The sequence below is a fragment of the Cupressus sempervirens genome, chromosome 3 (genome assembly GCF_028749045.1).
Source record: "Cupressus sempervirens isolate cs-2001-9-10 chromosome 3, ASM2874904v1, whole genome shotgun sequence".
Taxonomy (NCBI): Eukaryota; Viridiplantae; Streptophyta; class Pinopsida; order Cupressales; family Cupressaceae; genus Cupressus; species Cupressus sempervirens.
In genome coordinates, this window is record NC_143120.1 from 319,951,040 (window position 1) to 319,968,662 (window position 17,623).

Here is a 17,623-nt window from a genome sequence, read left to right on the forward strand (position 1 = left end):
AAATACCACCGTAGGAAAATGAACAATACCATTGAGGGCATCAAATACCCACTGTATCATCCCTTTTCCTATAGCTAATTATGGCAATAAAATATAGTTAAAAGAATCATTCATTTTCGTTCAAAGAATCATTCATTTTCGTTATTCACATAAAAGAAGAACAATTATAACATCCATCAAGTAGGCCTATCTCCAGCATACAAATATATTTCATGTTCAATTTGGGAGATCAACTAATCTAACTATTTTCCGAATACAATAAAGTGAAACTAATACTAACTATTGAATGGAATAACTGATTAAACAATACTAATCATCTAACATTTTCTTCAACTTGAGGTTTCAAATATCGTTAAAGTAAATACCCATTACTAGAGGACATTGATTATAGAGCATATCTCTATCTTGTTGAAGCCTTGGCATCTAATGGAGAGGGGAAGCATTGTTAGGGGCTTAACCTCCCAACTGCGGACCTTTAAATATCCCCACACAATCTTATCCAAGGAAGGCCCTCCCTACCCGGAAATAGACATGGAACACCTTGTCCAGCTACTCAGCATCCTGGTACTAGAGTATCAATCCCACCACTTGACTAGGCATCAAGATCTAAACATTGGACTACCACAAGCTGACTTGAACTAAGTAGTTTTTCTTTTTTCTTTAGATATTCATGCTCTTTCGTTACTAATTCTCAGTGTATTTCTTGCAGGGATACCTCTCCTTTTTACCCATTTATGCTCGACCCAGCTAGTCTTGGATGCATCTTGGGAGATAAGTCAGTATCTATGTATTTTTCATCAATCAGAATTTATCTACACAAATCTTATTCTTATCTCAACTGGTATATGGATAATACCATTGTATAAGTCAGATATATTCTTTGTGAAATATAAAGAAATATTCTTATACCAACTTTTAGTATTAAGCATTGCACAAGTAATTGATCAACAGACATAATCATTCTACACTAAGGATGAAGACGTTTTTGTTGAAGAAGGTATATATGACTCCAGCGATGGTCTTTGAAAAGTGACGGGAGGTTTGTTCGTGCTGCAAGTCAAAGACAGACTGTCAGCATAATTGCAGCAAAGATATATTTGACTATCGTAAGGTATCAGCAATTCAAAGGCACCGTGTCTTTAGATGCGATGGAGTTTTATCACTGATTTCAACAAAGAAACAATATTGGGGAACCGATAGGGAGGCCAAATATATGTAATAAAATCAAAACAATTCATACACTGATCTTGTTTTGGTAGAAAGGATTCCACGTCATACTTGCCAAATCCAATAGACAATGTGTGATCAAATATATATGAAGAAAATGTGCAATATAAGAAACCATGCAGCAATCATAAAACTTACAAGGAGGAAGACAGCGATTATTTCAGAAGGCATGAGAAATTATTGGAAAGCCAATTAAGTCAGAGACCAGACATATTGTGCAGAAACAGAACTTTATGAAAAGGAGTACACATTCGTTGACAATATAAGGCAAAAGAAATTGCATCCATCTTTGGTGATATGAAGCCAGAGGATCGAGCTTACTCAGGAAGGCACCATGACATAATACAAGCCACCGATAGACATACCAATGGTGCAAGAGTTCATATAGAGTAGTGAAATATGATTAATCGAAATCATGATTGACAGCTCAAGCTCGAAGGAAATACTATATAGACTCAAAGTGTGCCCGATGACAACAAGAGGCATGGAATAAACAAGTGTCGGATTTAAATATCCATGATGAAAGCAAAGGTCTCAGTATCAAATAAAAAGGAGAAGCATTTAAGTGTGCTGCTGAGTATGTGGTGGGCAAATACATGAAAGTCTTCGATTCATAAAAGGAACAAAACGATCCCCGCTGAGTACATTGAGTTGATTAAAGAAGTTTATGCAAAGAATATTATAAACCGATAATTACCAATTGTGTTTTAGTTTTAAATAGGTGTCATTTATTGTAAAAGGGATACAACTCTTAATGTTGAATAGTCATAATCAAATCAAATATAAATAAGGTGTGACATAGAGAAATAAGATAATGTAAGAAGTGAATGAGCAGTTTAGAAGATAGAACTAGAAGTCAGCGGTAAAATAGAAGAGTGGAAGTGTAGAAGGGAGAAGTTGAAATGTGTAAAAAGGGTGAAATAAAGGAGCAAAAAAGAATGAACTAAAGAAATATATATAAAAACAAATATATATATATATATATGTCAGAAATAAAAGGAAAAGGTATGTGGAGTTAGAAGAACAAGAAGAAAATATATTAGAATATTAAAGAAAAACAAAGGGGATTGCAGCTCATTCTTAAGGTCAGATAAGATTGTATATTTAAAGTATATCTTTGTGAAGACTACTATATCTAGCAAGTATGAGTTTCTCACTCTTGGCATCCAACTTGGTGCGTGACACATCAAGGATCCAAACAAAAGTAAGGGAGCCAAAAACTTTCAGATGGCTGATTCTAGGCTTATGACCTGACTAGGCCTCTTCCGGAGTCTTACCTTTGACCGCCACTATGGGTCACCAGTTCAAAAAATAAACTGCAATGTTAACTACTTCTACCTAAAACTTGTTCGGAACATCTCTATGTTCGAGCATGGATCGACCCATCTCGGTGATTGTTATGTTCTGACAATCAACTACACTGTTCTGTTGTGGTGTGTGGGGTGTGGTTAACAAGCGTTTGATGCCATGAGTATCCAAGAAGCTAGAGAATTCATTAGAACAAAATATCCCCCATTGCCTAATCTAAAAGTAATAATGGATTTCCCAGACTCTTTTTCAACTAAAAGTTTAAACTTTTGAAATACAGGAAATGCATTTGATTTCTTCTTAAGAAAATACACCCACCTTTTTCTACTGGAATCATCAACAAACAACAGAAACTGCCTGGACCCAAGAACAGAAGGAGTGACCATAGGGTTGCAAATATCAGCATGAATAAGCTGAAGTACCCAAGAAGCTCGCCATGAATCACCACTAGTGAAAGGTTTGCGATGTTGCTTCCCAACTTGGCATGCATCACAAACTCCAAATTGCTGAGTCTGAGTCTCTGGCAAACCAAGGACAAGCTCTTCCCAAGCAAGATGACAGAGATAATGCACATTTAAGTGCCCATAACACTGATGCCAAATTGTGCGAATAGAAGATCGTCAAGCAGCCATAGCTAAGTCTCGAGAATCGTGAGAATCGATATGTCGGAAAAGACCATGATCCTTAAGACCCACTGCAACAATTGACTAAGTTGCCCTATCATTGATGGTACATTCATGTGAACTGAAGGTGACATCCAACTGTGGAGAATGTCGCAGTAACTGACTAACTAAGAATAGATTTAGTTCCATCCTTGGAAGGTAGTACACATCGAGGAAAATGAGATTCCTACCAGCAAACTAAATTTGACTGTTGCCTTTACCAACAACAATATACTCTTCCCTGCCACCAAAAATAATAGAATTTGAGTAAGGTTGGTAGTCAGTGAACCAGTCTCTGCGGTGGGTGAAGTGACGAGAGGCACTTAAAACAATGTACTAGGCAGACAACTTCACATGATCTACAGGTCTTTTAGCTATTAAGGCGTAAAAGGCAAATTCCATTTGTGTAGTGTGATCTACACTATTCGCTTTGGGTTACGAACTTGATTTCTTAGATTGGGCAGCTAAACATTTCCGACATTCAACCTTCATGTGACCAATCTTGTGGCAATTGTTGCATTGAATATTCTTCTTCTAGGAGCCTTCTGAATCTGGAGCACAGGATTTATGCTAAGAAGACTGCTAAGATTTGTCTTTATCTTTTTGAAAGGATTTAACAACAAAGGCTTGCTTTGAGGAGGTGGAGGTGGAACTATTACCAAACTGTTGTTTCCACTGATCTTGTTGAAAGAGTGTGCATAGATTTGTGAATTTCAAATCACCACCAGAAGAAGTGATGTTGAGAGTCTAAATAAAATGCTCATAGGACTTGGGAAAACTCCTGAGAGTGATGACTACAATGTTCTCTTCCTCCATCTTGTGACCAATGGCAAGCAGCTGTTCACAAATTTCCTAAATCCTATTCAGATTAGCCTGGAGCGATGTTCACTCATCCATGATAATAGAAAATAGAGTGTTCTTCAAGAAGAAAGCTCTACTTTTGTCAAAAGTCTCATGAATATTTTGAGATATGCCAATATCTTGGTAGCTGTCTTGCCAGATGGAATCTGAGAGAGCTAATCATTAGATACGGATAATTTGAGAAGCATCGCTGCCTTCTGATTATTTAGATCCCATGTATCCTGATCAGTAACAAGGGCAGTCGGACGCTGCGTAACACCCAGAACAATTTGATCAATGTTCCGATATTCAAAAATTGCTATTATCCACTGCTTCCAAGTGCCATAATTTCAGCAATTGAATTTTGAATTGCTCTCGAGCAAAATATTAGTCAAAGATGCCATAGCATGTTTTTCAATAAAAAAATCATGAAAATCTATGAAAGCACATACTCGAGGCAAAAAACGGAAGACACAGAAAATTTGAATGGGTACCCAAAAGAGAGCTCGAAAAACCCAGAAAAATATGTTGTCGTTTTTTGGATCCACTTGCTCGACAATTGAGGCACCAGAAAAATCTAACAACAACCTAGTTGAGCTCTCGAAAAACCCACCAAGAATCTATGATCAAAAAAAGAATTCGAGCCCAAAAGTTAGGGTTTCTAACATAAACATCCTACGCTGAAAAAGGCTTGAAATCATTGGTGAATCTGCAGCAAAAAACACAATTATTGGGCACGAATCTGTTACTAAGGGTTTTAAGAAACCCTTGGCGTCACTCCCAGCCCTAAATGTGTAGAAAAAATAGACAGAAATGCACAAAAAACAGTCAGGTTTTTTTTAAAACAGCCACAAAAAAAAATGTGAATATTAATGGTCAATATTCTCAGACAAACCCTAGTTTGAAGAAAATATTTCTGAAAAATAATTTCAAGAATAGGGTCTGATCATTTCAGAAAAGAAATTATGATTTTTGAAAAAATTAAAGAAGTGGCTCATATTACGAAGTAATTGATAAAATACTTGCTTGTTATTAATAAAGACCGAGAGGTCAATATATGCAAAAGAACAAAACAATGTTTCCTTTGGAAACAATCGTAAAGAATAGAAACATTCTATTCTACCTTAAAGAAAGCTAAAGAAAGCTAACAGATAACTACAAAGTTCCAAAGTAACAAGAATCGGAATCGGATCGGAATCGGCAAGGCCGAATCAAATCGTGAATCGGCCATGAATCGGAATTGAATCGGCCATGAATCGGAAAATTTAAAAAACCCTTGAAATTTAGTGAGTAACTTATTTCATAAACCCTTTATCGCTGATTCGATTCACCGATTCACAAAAAATCGTTTGGCTTGAATCGAATCGCCGAATCGCATGAATCGCATGAATCGCCGTGATTCTTGGAACTATGCTACAAACTAACTAATATTAGAAACATTCTAATATTTACAATAGATTAGAAATAGATAACCATTAACTAATAATAGAAGCTTATCTATTATTGTAATAGCCTCCCTATATAATACCATCGTTGCCGTAGAGAAAGATATCAAATACATTACATATCAAATAGATAGGCCTTGATAATGAAGGAAGTGGTTTTCTTAAATTTCTTTTTAAATTCCATGACAAAAAATGTAGATCTCTTAAGTGCTATTATATTTGCTTTAGATGATTTGAAACCCTCGTGTTGTTAAATATTGCAAACCTTGAGGCTGAATGGTATGAACCATTAACTCTTGTTTTGTATTCCTATAAAAATATTATTCAAATACTTGAGCTTGGAATGTGTTAAAAATTATTTAGAATATATGTTTGCCATTCAATGTAGTTCTAAGTTCTAACTATCATTCTGTGCACTTCTGATGAAGTTTTGGTTGTATGGAAGTCTTCGCTTATTTCTATACCCTGTGAACCCAATATAGCTACCCTTGTGGAGAAGCCATGGATGATTTGATGCCCTCAAGCAAGTATACCTGACTCTGCACAATAAGTTTCTTTCTTTTCTTTTATTGGTGAATACCAAGGGACAAGTAAATTTCTTTATAGTCATAACTGTTCCAGCCAGAGATTATGTATATCAGAAAAATGCATAAAACAAGAATGACAAGATTAACAAGAAACCAGAAGATCAAATTGACAATTACATAATCATGTTACTTGATATGGTTATAGTACCTTCCAAAAATACATGCAAGAAAGCAGCATCTGACATCACATATGGAATCGAGAAACTAAAAACAAAAATTTCCAGACAAATATAACTAATGAAACAACCTGAAAATTAGTAATTACAATTCAAATGCCTTCAAATTGAATTTAAGGAAAGATAGAAAAAAGGTTCCATTTCCCAGTTTATGGAAAAATATATACCATCCATAGCAATACGGGACAGCCTTGATGCCCCCATCCTCTTGAACAAGGGGTCCTTGACTCTAAGAAGTGCCACTGACTGCTGGATCATGCTATCCCCTGATTTATTATATATATATATTAGTTGATCATTAAAAAAATTCAAACAATATTTTTTGTCAGAATTATCAAATACGCAGCGACCTCCCATTTTCTGTGACACTCTTTAGAACATTACTTCAGTAGTTCAAGAAATTCAGTTTACCCAGAATAAATTGACAAAAAAGTTGATGCATACCCATTAATGGTACAAATTGGCATCCAACATAAACTGCTGTTGCTCCAAGAAATGCTTTCAGCATCCAGGCTGTCTTTCTATCAACATCTTCCTCCAAATCATCTAAGAAGAAACAAGTAACCCCTAGAGTTGTTACTAGCACCAGTAAATGCATCCCAGCTAATTATTGATTTAATGGTTTGTGTCTTCCAGAAAAAAAAAAGTCTTCAATCTTAGTCAAGAAAATCTAATCTACCATGACTAAGGAAGTGAAACAAATTACACTTTACTAAAAGAAAACTGCTATGAGTCAAGAGAAGTCTTATAGAAAGAGAACCAGTTGCAGGCAAGAAAAAGCTGACTTGAACCAAAAATACCAATCACACTACATGAGAGTACAAGCTGTCATGGAAAGGAGCCAATCATAAGCATGGTATACCAGACCAACATCTCCCAAACCAGATTTTCCAATCGCTAGTGGCGGTACAACATTACCAATTGGCTGACCTATAGTGACCTCAATAAATGTTAAAATATTTGACATGAATGCAACAACATTAATTGAGAGATGTCCATAATGTCATGTACCCTCTGCTCAAGTGATTTGTGTTATTATTATTAATATAATAAATTTATAAGAGTGTTTGAAACACTATATTTATAGTATAATATATTGAATTAAATAAAACGTTAGTTAATAAAATAACAAAATAAAGAAAGAGACACATATTTTGAATTTGAGCAGCAATATTTGCACCTATAAGACCCATCTTCAAAAAGTTATAAAGAGTAGTCTCAATTTCATTTTTGAATCACATGATTTTGAAATTTTGAAGTGAATCTTTGCATTTCAGTCTTCAGTACAAACAGGACGAATAACCCAAATTGCAAAAGTGATTGAGGACAAAACCTCTGACTCCTGTTTGAGAAAAGTTTAACTTACCTTCTTAGATACATATCAATTTTCAGGAGGGTATGAGTGTCTAGAAAGAAAGATTTGGACTCAGAGGACAGCACACCCACTAATCTCTAGGGGTGGCTACCTCTGAGCCGCTGGGAAGACCGTCCCCTTGTCTTCCAAGATTTGGCGAGCAGCCTACAGCAGTATTACCAAGGCAAATGGATTCATCATTCAAACAGTTTGGTGAACTGAGAAGACTAGATAAGGCAAGTCAGCTTAGTACCATTTAAAAGCAATAGGCTACAGTCCAGAAGCAGATAGAAAGTGGCAGCATAACAATCAATCCACAGGAAGAGATGCAAGATGAGAGCATAATAATCCATCCACAAAGATGACCTAAGAAGCATTAGGTTGGACCTATATCAATAAACCCTTGCAGACCTGAGATCATTCCTTGGAGCGATTCACACCCAGCAAGCAATTAGGCCCCAACCCTCCTCCAAACATCAACTATCCCAGGTGCAATAAGCCAGAAGGATTGTTGAAGACTCAGTTTGAGTCCCGCTACCAGAGGAAGGGAAGCCTTTGTATTCCCTAAGCGATCATTCCTCAGAGAGTACAAGCAGTCATGGAAAGGAGATGCCAATCATAAGCATGGTATCCCGGGCCAACTTCCCCGAACCAGATTTTCCAATCACTAGTGGCAGTACAACATAACAATTGACTGACCTATACTGACCTCAATAAATGTTAAAACAGTTGGCATGAATGCAAAAAACAATACTGGAGAGATGTCCATAATGTCATGTCCCCTCTGCTCAACTGGAAATGTTATTATTATCAGTATGATAAATTTACGAAAGTGTTTTAAACACTTCTATTTATAATATAATTTTTAATTAGTAAAATAACAAAATAAAGGAGATGCATATTTTGAATTTGAGCAGCAATATTTGCACCCTTAAGACCCATCTTCAAAAAATTATAGAGGGCAGTCTCAATTTCATTTTTTGAATCACCTGATTCTGAAATTTTGGAGTGATTCTTTGCGTTTCAGTCTTCAGTGCAAACAGGATGAAGACCCCAATTGTACAAGTGAGTTGGGGCAAAACTTGTCACTTCTTTTAAGAAAAGTTGATCCTACCTTCTTAAATACATATTAATGTTCAGGAAGATGCAACTGTTGAGAAAGAAAGATTTTGGCTCCGAGGACAGCACACCCACTATTCTCCATGGGTGGCTACCTCAGAGCTGTTGGGCAGACCGTCCCCTTGATGCAGGAGCATCCTAGGCTTTCTTGCAATCCTGCATGTTGGTGCCGAGTTACTGTAGCTCTTAGTGGATCCGAGTTATTGTAGCTCCTAGTGAGTGCCGAGTTACTGTAGCTCTTAGTGGGTGCCAAGTTATTGTAGCTCTTAGTGGATGCCGAGTGAACCTGTTGGTGCCGAGTGTTCCTATTGGTGCTGAGTGTTCCTGTATGTGCCGAGTGCCAATATTGGTTTTGGTTCTATTCGTGCCGAGTTGTCCGTGAACCAACTTTTGGCATTTAATTTATGTATGGGTATTTAATTTGTGTTGTGGCCGACTTGTGGCTCAACATATATTTAATGTGAGGGATTTAATTTAGTTTGTAATGCACTGGGCTGACTTGTGGCTTAGTTGGGTATAAGTAAAGGGTTTTGTGGAGTCTTTAGCATAGCAGAGAATTCATTCATTCGGAGGAGTGAAGGGGATTGTGTAGATGCAAATTTTGAAGAGCTAGGGCTGCAGCTTGAGAACCAGAGGATTCGCTTGGTGGACCTAAGGGTACAAGTGTGGGTTTTCTTGGTGTTCTTATCCAGTTGTGGATCTGGACTAGTTGGAATCGAGTTTGTAAGTGGATCTTGTTGGATTTTGCAGAACTGTTATTGTAATTAATGTTTGTATTTGGCCCCAACCCGGAAGGCCTTACAGCCGCACATATTGCATGTAATCAGTTATATCTATGAATAAAGAGTTGTGATTTGGTATCAGATCTTGCATTATTGCTACTTTGTTGTGGTGTTTCTGTTGTGTGGCTATTTGTTGGGGGCTAGGACATCTCCTTTGGGGATTCTCCTGCCTTGCACTGCGTCACCCCTTGTCTTCCAAAATACAGAAAGCATCCTACAGCAGTATTACCAAGGCGAATGGAATTCAGCATTCAAACAGTTTGGTGAACTGAGAAAACTAGATAAGGCAAGTCATCTTAGAACCATTTCAAAGCAGTAGGCTACAGTGAGCAGATATAAGGTGGCAGCATAACAATCAATCCACAGAAATAGATCTAAGATGACAGCATAATAATCCATCCACAATGATAACCTAAGCAGCATTAGGTTGGACCTAAATCAATAAAAAACCTAGCAGACCTGTGATCATTCCTCGAAGCAATTCACACCCAATGAGCGATCATAGTTTGAGGGTTGTTAGGCCCCAGCCCTCCTCAAAACATCAACTATCCCAGGTGCAATAAGCCAGAAGGATTGTTGAAGACCCAGTTTGAGTCCAGCTACCCAAGGAAGGGAAGTCTTTGCATTAGGATATGTAGTTGCACAGAGCTTGAATGGCCAACCACTTTGCCAGGACAGTATTCAGATCTTACCATAAATATCTGAACTGTAAGTGCTGTAACCAGTTAAATCAGACTATCTAATAAGTCCTAGTTAGATCACATCAATATGAAAGTAGTTTAATGCTGCCAGATGCAGTCAATCCAAACCAGATTGTTATTTCACAAACTTCCTTAGCAAATTTAAGGCTGAACAGCAATGTACAATTGTAATTGTTAATGCTTTCACTGTATGGATCAGAAACTGTAGCATATTATGTTGCTAACTTGCTAGTAACTCTAACAGACGGTCCAGTCCTTAATTTTTAAAGAGATCTGGGTGAAACAAAATGTTGATAGCTTGTTAATCCAGGGGTCAAATTATAACTACAACTCATACCTTAACCATGTTACACATTTATTATCCTTAAGAATGACCACCATATTTGTACATCAAAGATTTATTCTTTAAATCAAAACATACAAAAACAAAAGCATGATTGAGTTGCATATCAGACTGTCATTTTGAACTTTCCAATCCAAATCCCAGGAAGTATCAGCAGACAATGCTCTATATTATATGAACCTAGGTCTATTCAATGTGGAAGTAATATTTATAATGGTAATTGTATATCCAATAATGAAAACAGAATTTACAATATATAGGCAATTTATATTAACATAAGAAACATGTGAAAGCCGGAGAAAAACATAAGAAACTTGCACAAAACTCCCATTCTACAAAGCACCTCCTCAAAATTGCGGGCAAGTAATACTGAAAAAACACACATTAATCTCCAATGAATGTGTAAAAAATGCCAAACACCCCCGACCATACAGATGTGCAGGCTTGAAGAAAGTAAACTCCCACCATAGAGATCCTGACATATAGAAAACACCAAAACTCCAAATGGTGCAGGACAGGAGAAAGAATCCCGCGAACTCTACATGTCAAAACATAGGCCAATGCGAATTCGGCTCCCAAAATACACAATCACAAAAAAAGACTAGTTCGCAGGCATGAACAACAAACATAGGCAGGAGAAGAACCAGCACTAGCAAAGAGAGAAGAGTGGCCCATGAAAAACTTTGACAGAAATGCAGGTCTCACAGTCACACAGGCTGAGACCTTTGTCGGGCTGCAAAACACTCAAGTCTACACTCTTCCAAAAGCACACACAAAATTTGACAAAAAGTTCACCAAAAAAACTTGAATGATTTTTTTAATAAAAAGTGGAAAAGAAATTCTGGAAAAAACACTAGGAAGGTTACATTTTTATTTTTTTAATTTCGCCAAATTCTACAAAACCCCATCGACCTACTCTGATGCCATGTAATGGTAATTGTATATACAATAATGAAAACAGGGTTTACAATATATAGGTAATTAAATTATGTAAACAGAAGCCAGGATTAGAAACTACCTAAACTAGCTAATATGACCATTAAAGTAGAATTATATTATTTAATAAAATTTAAACAAAAAAATTACAGGAACTGAAATTGTTGATAAATAGGATTTTATTAACACACAGAGAGGGGGCAATCTCTTTGGGAGTGATGTAAGATTTGATTGCATGTAACATCCAATCTGCCTCTTTTATAGCTATATAGTGCATAAACTGAAAAGTTACTAAAATAAGTAATTTAAGGGTTCTCCTTGAAATCCAAAGAGATATTCTCACAAGGGAACACTATATCTATCAACTAAAAGCAATAGCTTAGAAACTGAAATGAAATGTCACTATAGCATTATACAAGTGGTGCCACTCGGACATAATTCCCTGATTGCTATATAGTGGAAAGCTTAGATTATGTACAAGTTTTGGTACTCCTAAAGGTATCTCCACAGCCCTTTTGAGACATCCAAGCCAATGTCTAGGGAAATTTTCTCTCTTGAACTAAGAAAAATATAGAAGATACTGAAGTTTTCTATTTTCAGAAATTCTCTGAATTCTGTCCAGATTTTCCACATGAAAGACCTGAATTATCACACAGACCACTACAAAATGGCCCATTAGTCAAAATAGGGTTTGCCCCACACACCACCCATCTTTTAATTACAGAGTCAGATTTTTGAAAAAAAACATGGCTTCATTTACTTGTTTGAAGAAAACAGACCTTTTAGTTTTTGAAATTTACTATTTTGTTCTGTTTTCCTCAGTTTGACACTTACAACAAAGAAATCACAAAGCACTTGGAGACTGCATTCACTCTAGTGCAAAAAGATAATTTTTAGTTTGTAGAATATTTGAAAAGTTTTGGCTTTTTTTTACCATTTTAGTTGAATTGCAATTACTCTTTAACCATGCTGTGTAAATGGAATGTTGCTATTATCCAAGCATTTCTCTTTTAATCATGCTTTTCATCTTCAATAATAACTACTTGACATGCTATTCCAGAGGAGGTTGAATAAAAATTGGTAACCTGGTGTCCCCTGTTTATGTGCCTTCTCGATTGAAGTACCAATTGAACAACTTTTTTAAATTTCTTTGTTATGTGTATGTCATTCAAACTACTTTCCCAATTGTTTTTGTCAAAGCATTATAAATGTCATTTCTGTGCAATATAATTATGCCTAAGCATTTCTACTTGTAAATATCTCCTTATTCTTTTATGGGAATAAAAGGCATAGCTTGCAGCAGTTATAGGTCAGAAAACAAAATAAATTATTTACTGCAATCTTCTGCTATGAACTTTTATATGCTTGGATTTTTTTGTTTTTTTAAATTGAATAAGAAAAGATGTGATAAAGTTCAAAAGACAAAACATTAGTCACTTCAACGCCTACAACGAAATTGAGAGTAAAAATCAAGTAAAATAAACCTAGGGCAACTTATCCTTAGAGAAAAGTTTGTTTAGAGCAATATATTATCACTGTATTTAACTAGAGATTTAGCCAGGTAACTTCACTCATATTAACCCTCCATGGTTGATTGTGGGTTCAGGAGGCAAGGAGATCAAACTACTCATCATGATATCCAAATCTCTAAATTCTCCCCTTCAATAATTAAAAATCATGAATACATCTTAACAGTGAAGATTAACCAATCATATCCAACAATAGAACTATATAAATCTTGACAATAGACAATGACATCTCATGTAAATCAATAAAAGACAATCAAATGCCAGCTACAAAATATCCTACTATAAAAATCAGGACTCGGGCCAAAGTTCAAATGTCATGAATGTGTGCTTCTTACAAGACCTGATCCAAGTCCTACAGTAATTCTTTGGTATCACAGAGAGCTGAATTTTTGCAAATTAAAATTAAAGATCGAAGTATCCTTACAGGCATTGATAAGATTAATAGATATTTACTCAGTTTTCTGAAACTTGTCCAACTACAAGTGTTTATAAAATCAGGATCCAAACTAAATTACCAAGGTTTACAGTGACAGAAAAAGATGGTCAAAATCTTAAAAATTGAGGTGATAAGAAGTAAGAACCTTATCTTTCATCCAAATCAATAGCAAGAAGCAAACTCAATCTTAAAAAACCAACCATTCAAGAATCATTGGAGACGATGACCTATGTTGAGAAGGTGAACATAACCTGCAATATGTGCTTAAACAATATGATTCAAATCGGGAAACTAAGATTATCAATGAAGATCAAGCGATTGCACATTCAACTCAAAACAGAAAAAACAGCAATACCAAAGAACCAGATTTATGTGGAGGAACCCATAAGGAAAAATACTCCACCAAGGAAACTGAAGCAAGCATATTATTAATCCAAGAAGATTATGCAACAATAAACTTCGCTTGAAACCTCTGTAGAATCTGGCAGTACCTAGATACCTGCACTTCAAAAGGATGAACAAAACTTGATGAAGACCTTCTCCGAACCACTTGTTATATACGAGTCCTTCATGTGATACGAAGCTTATATGCAAAACCCAATACTCTCACCTAGAAACTGTCATCATGCAGTCCGAAATAGCCACTTACAGATGCTCTCACAGCTATCGTAATGCATCTCTCATGCATGGCTTCCTAGGGTTCAAGACAGCAATATTCTGTTATATAGATGTTACCATAGACTCTTATGACATCTCTCATAACTAAAATAGATGCTCTTACAGCATCTTACATGTGTCCAAACAACCCAAAATCTTAAGTCTAAGGAATATGATGAAGTGTTGTCTTGTTTCAAAGAATTCAAAACTTTGATTGCAAACCTGTCTAACAAAAGAATTAAGATTCTAAGATCAGACAATGGTAGAGAGAATGTGTTCCCTACAATTTTCAACAAAATGGTGTGGGTGAAGGAAAGAATAGGTCAATTGTTGAAGCAGCAAAGGCAATGATTCATGATAAAAAGTCTTCCTACTTTTCTATGGGCTAAAGCTTGCAGGACAGAAGTACACATTCAGAATCATTGTCCACGTCAGATCCTTGACAAGATGACTCTTGAAAAAGCTTTCTCGAGTATCAAATCAGACATTAGATATTTCAGAATTTTTGGTTGTCCAGTATATATTCACATTCCTAAAGAGAAAAGGACAAAGTTGGAACCTTCTGGAAAGAAAGGAGGTTTTGTTGGCTATAGTGATTCTTCAAAAGCATATAGAATTTATGTTCTAGAACAAAAACAAACTGAAATCAACAAGGATGTCACATTTGATGAAATCATAGCTTGCAAATTATCCAAACTGACCCTAATTCTGAATATGATGAAGAAAATGTTAATAAAGTCCCAAGATTCTGTTATGGCTGAACCAGAATCAGAGGGACTTTGCAGATTCAGATTTTCATGCTGGTCCCTCTTTTACTTCTTATCCCATTGACTTTTCAACGGGCCCTAGTGCTTCTTCAGCCAGCAGGAACAGGCCTTTATGAGTGTTTACCGTACGGGTAAAGTAAATCAATGCATACAGGAAATGGAAACATGAACGGTAGAACTCCTTAGATTATTCGCATATCCTAGAACATTACATTATGCTTATGATGATTGATTAATTACAATGATCCCAAATGGGGTATAAATACTTTTCGCCGAACCTTCCCAAAGGAGTCCGTCAGCTACAAAACAATACTAATCTACTTCCCACGGAACCTTCCCGAAGGGGTCCGTCGGCTACATAACAATACTAATCTACTTCCCGCGAAACCTTCCCGAAGGGGTTCGTCAGCTACATAACAATTACCGACAACATCAACCCGTCGGCTACACAACAATTACCGACGACACCAACCCATCGGCTATAATATTTACCGACAACATCATCCCCCCAAAAGAAAAAGTCGTCTCCGGACGACAATTACAAAATATCTAAGACAAATTAACAACCAAAATACATTAACTGACTAACTACAACAAGATAAATCTGCTTTTGTTACATCCCTTTCACATTCGTCCCGTGCCTACACCAAACTAGTCTTCAACACTGTCACCTTAGCCAATCTGACATCTAACCCTGATAGCCACCTGTGCCGCTTTCTCTACTTCCAATTCCTGGGTACACTAAGCCAAGTGTTGCTCTACTGCCCTCAACTGGATGATCAGCTCCTCCCAAACTCTCTATGCATCCACCAAGACAGCCTCACGTCCAACACCTACTCCAAGTGCCTTTGGTACACAGACACTCCATGCCTGTTGCAGCTCCAAGTCTTCATCAACTGGTCAGACTTCTCATGACTGATATCCGCAACAACTAGTGTTTCCCCTTTCCTTTGGCATCATCTATTACTCATTCCGAACTGCTTCAATCTGTCGACATCTTTTTTTTTTTGATTCCTCCCTCTGCTCGTCTACTGTTGTGCCTCTTTCCTATCCTGCCGGTTACTCTTTCAACTTGCCCATGGTTGCCGAAGTCACAACCACCTCTGCTGAAACATGCAACTATTGAATTCACCCAAGACTATACACAGGTCCACGACATTCGAAAATGGAGACGATCTTAACATATTTCCTACTCCTCATGCCCATTACTATCTTCGTCAACAATTGGTTAAAGACTCTGCTTGTCAAATTAGTTTACAAGGCTCGCATCAGGAGTATTCAAGACTTCCCACGGAATGACAAAAGCAAACCACAGTCTCCGCGGAAAGCATCCATGGGAAATAGGACATCATCCGCGGAAAGAAGTTGAGGCCTTGGAAGACAAAACAAAACTCCACGAAAAAATATAGGGCATCCGCGTGAGCAAGCAGTCGTCCCTAGGAAACTTCAAATATTCGTGGGGAAGAAGACAAAGACGCAAAAAGGTCTCTGCCAAAGATGAGGCCACTGAGTTCCAAGCCTGCCCGAGGAAGAAAAACCAAAGCCAACCCGTGGGGTTTAAGACAGTTTGCAGAAACACCTCCGCGGGAATAAGAAAAGTCCACGGGGGAGTGAACATACACGCGGATGAAATAGTCCACGGAAAACTTCACCCACGAGCCCGCGGAAAATAGCAGGAATTAAAATACCCACAGGAAGAGGTCCGCGGAACCACCTGCGAGAAGCTGTCCACGGGACATCACCCCATGGAAAGGGGTCCGCGGGACCACCCACGGGAAGCTGTCTACGGGACCACCCGCGCGAAGCTGTCCACAGGACAACTTGCCCGCAGGTTAACCCCGCGGAAACTCTTCCCCTCACACCTTTTTTTTTTTTTTTTTTTTTGTCAAAATTTTTTCCTTTTTTTTTTCTTTTTTGAAACACAACTGCTTAATTTTCCCTCCAGACCTCGCCAATATGCGATGACGAGGAAGACGTTCCGACTTGACGTTTCTGCGACAACAACAAATTCTTCTGTACACGGTACATTTTCAACTTCAACCTGTTGACTGTTTGAGGCAGGTCTTGTCCATCCAAGATTCACAATTTTATTGCTCCAGTGTCACCGACCTCTCAGATCCGATACGGTCCCACCCATCTGGCCTTAAGGTTTCTTCGCTTGATTTCGTTCTGTCTGCTATACTTCAACTTCTCCTGCCATCTCTTCCACCTGTTTTGTGTAACTTTCATGGCCCATTGGGCTTGCAGTCGTTGCTTATCTAGTGTATTTCCTTGCTGTCGGCACCCTTTTACTAATTTCATGGTGCAATGCATTCTTTTCTTTCTGTGCAGTCTGTTCACCATGTACCGGACAGTGGGATCTTTCGTTTGCCTGAGTTCGAACTGTATGTTCTTCCCCTCAGCTTCAGTCGTAGCCGCCTTTCCTTCTTCTGCCTCTTTGTATTCCTTCGAAAATTAATTTGCTTTTGTTTTCTCACCTTCGTCAACCCTTAACATATTACAACTAGTCTTCGATTTGCCAGTGGAAAAGGCCATTCACCAAGTCGAGGTCGTCATCATTCGATCCTCCTTCTAGTCTCAATACTCCTTCGTCTAGTTCCATTCTCCTCTTTCCTTCGTCGTCACTTTTGCCTTCACTTCCAAAATCTGACAATGTTGCCTCCTCACCTACCATTTGTGTGTGCAGGTCAATTGTGAATCTTTTGCCTCCGCGCTCCATGGATAGGGTATTTCATTTCCAATCATGTTTTACTT

At 37.4% G+C, this 17,623-nt stretch overlaps 1 protein-coding gene across 1 annotated transcript in view; it reads right to left on the reverse strand.

The window, feature by feature from the left end:
* The window catches only part of LOC149566279 (ARM repeat superfamily protein), a 95,672-nt gene that overhangs the window by 27,728 nt on the left and 50,321 nt on the right, over positions 1-17,623 (reverse strand). Inside the window, exons 3-4 of the mRNA XM_089819688.1 lie at positions 6,690-6,791; positions 6,413-6,511 (exon numbers count right to left, since the gene is read on the reverse strand). Coding sequence (XP_089675814.1) covers positions 6,413-6,511; positions 6,690-6,791 — 201 coding nt within the window. The remainder of the gene's footprint in view (positions 1-6,412; positions 6,512-6,689; positions 6,792-17,623) is intronic.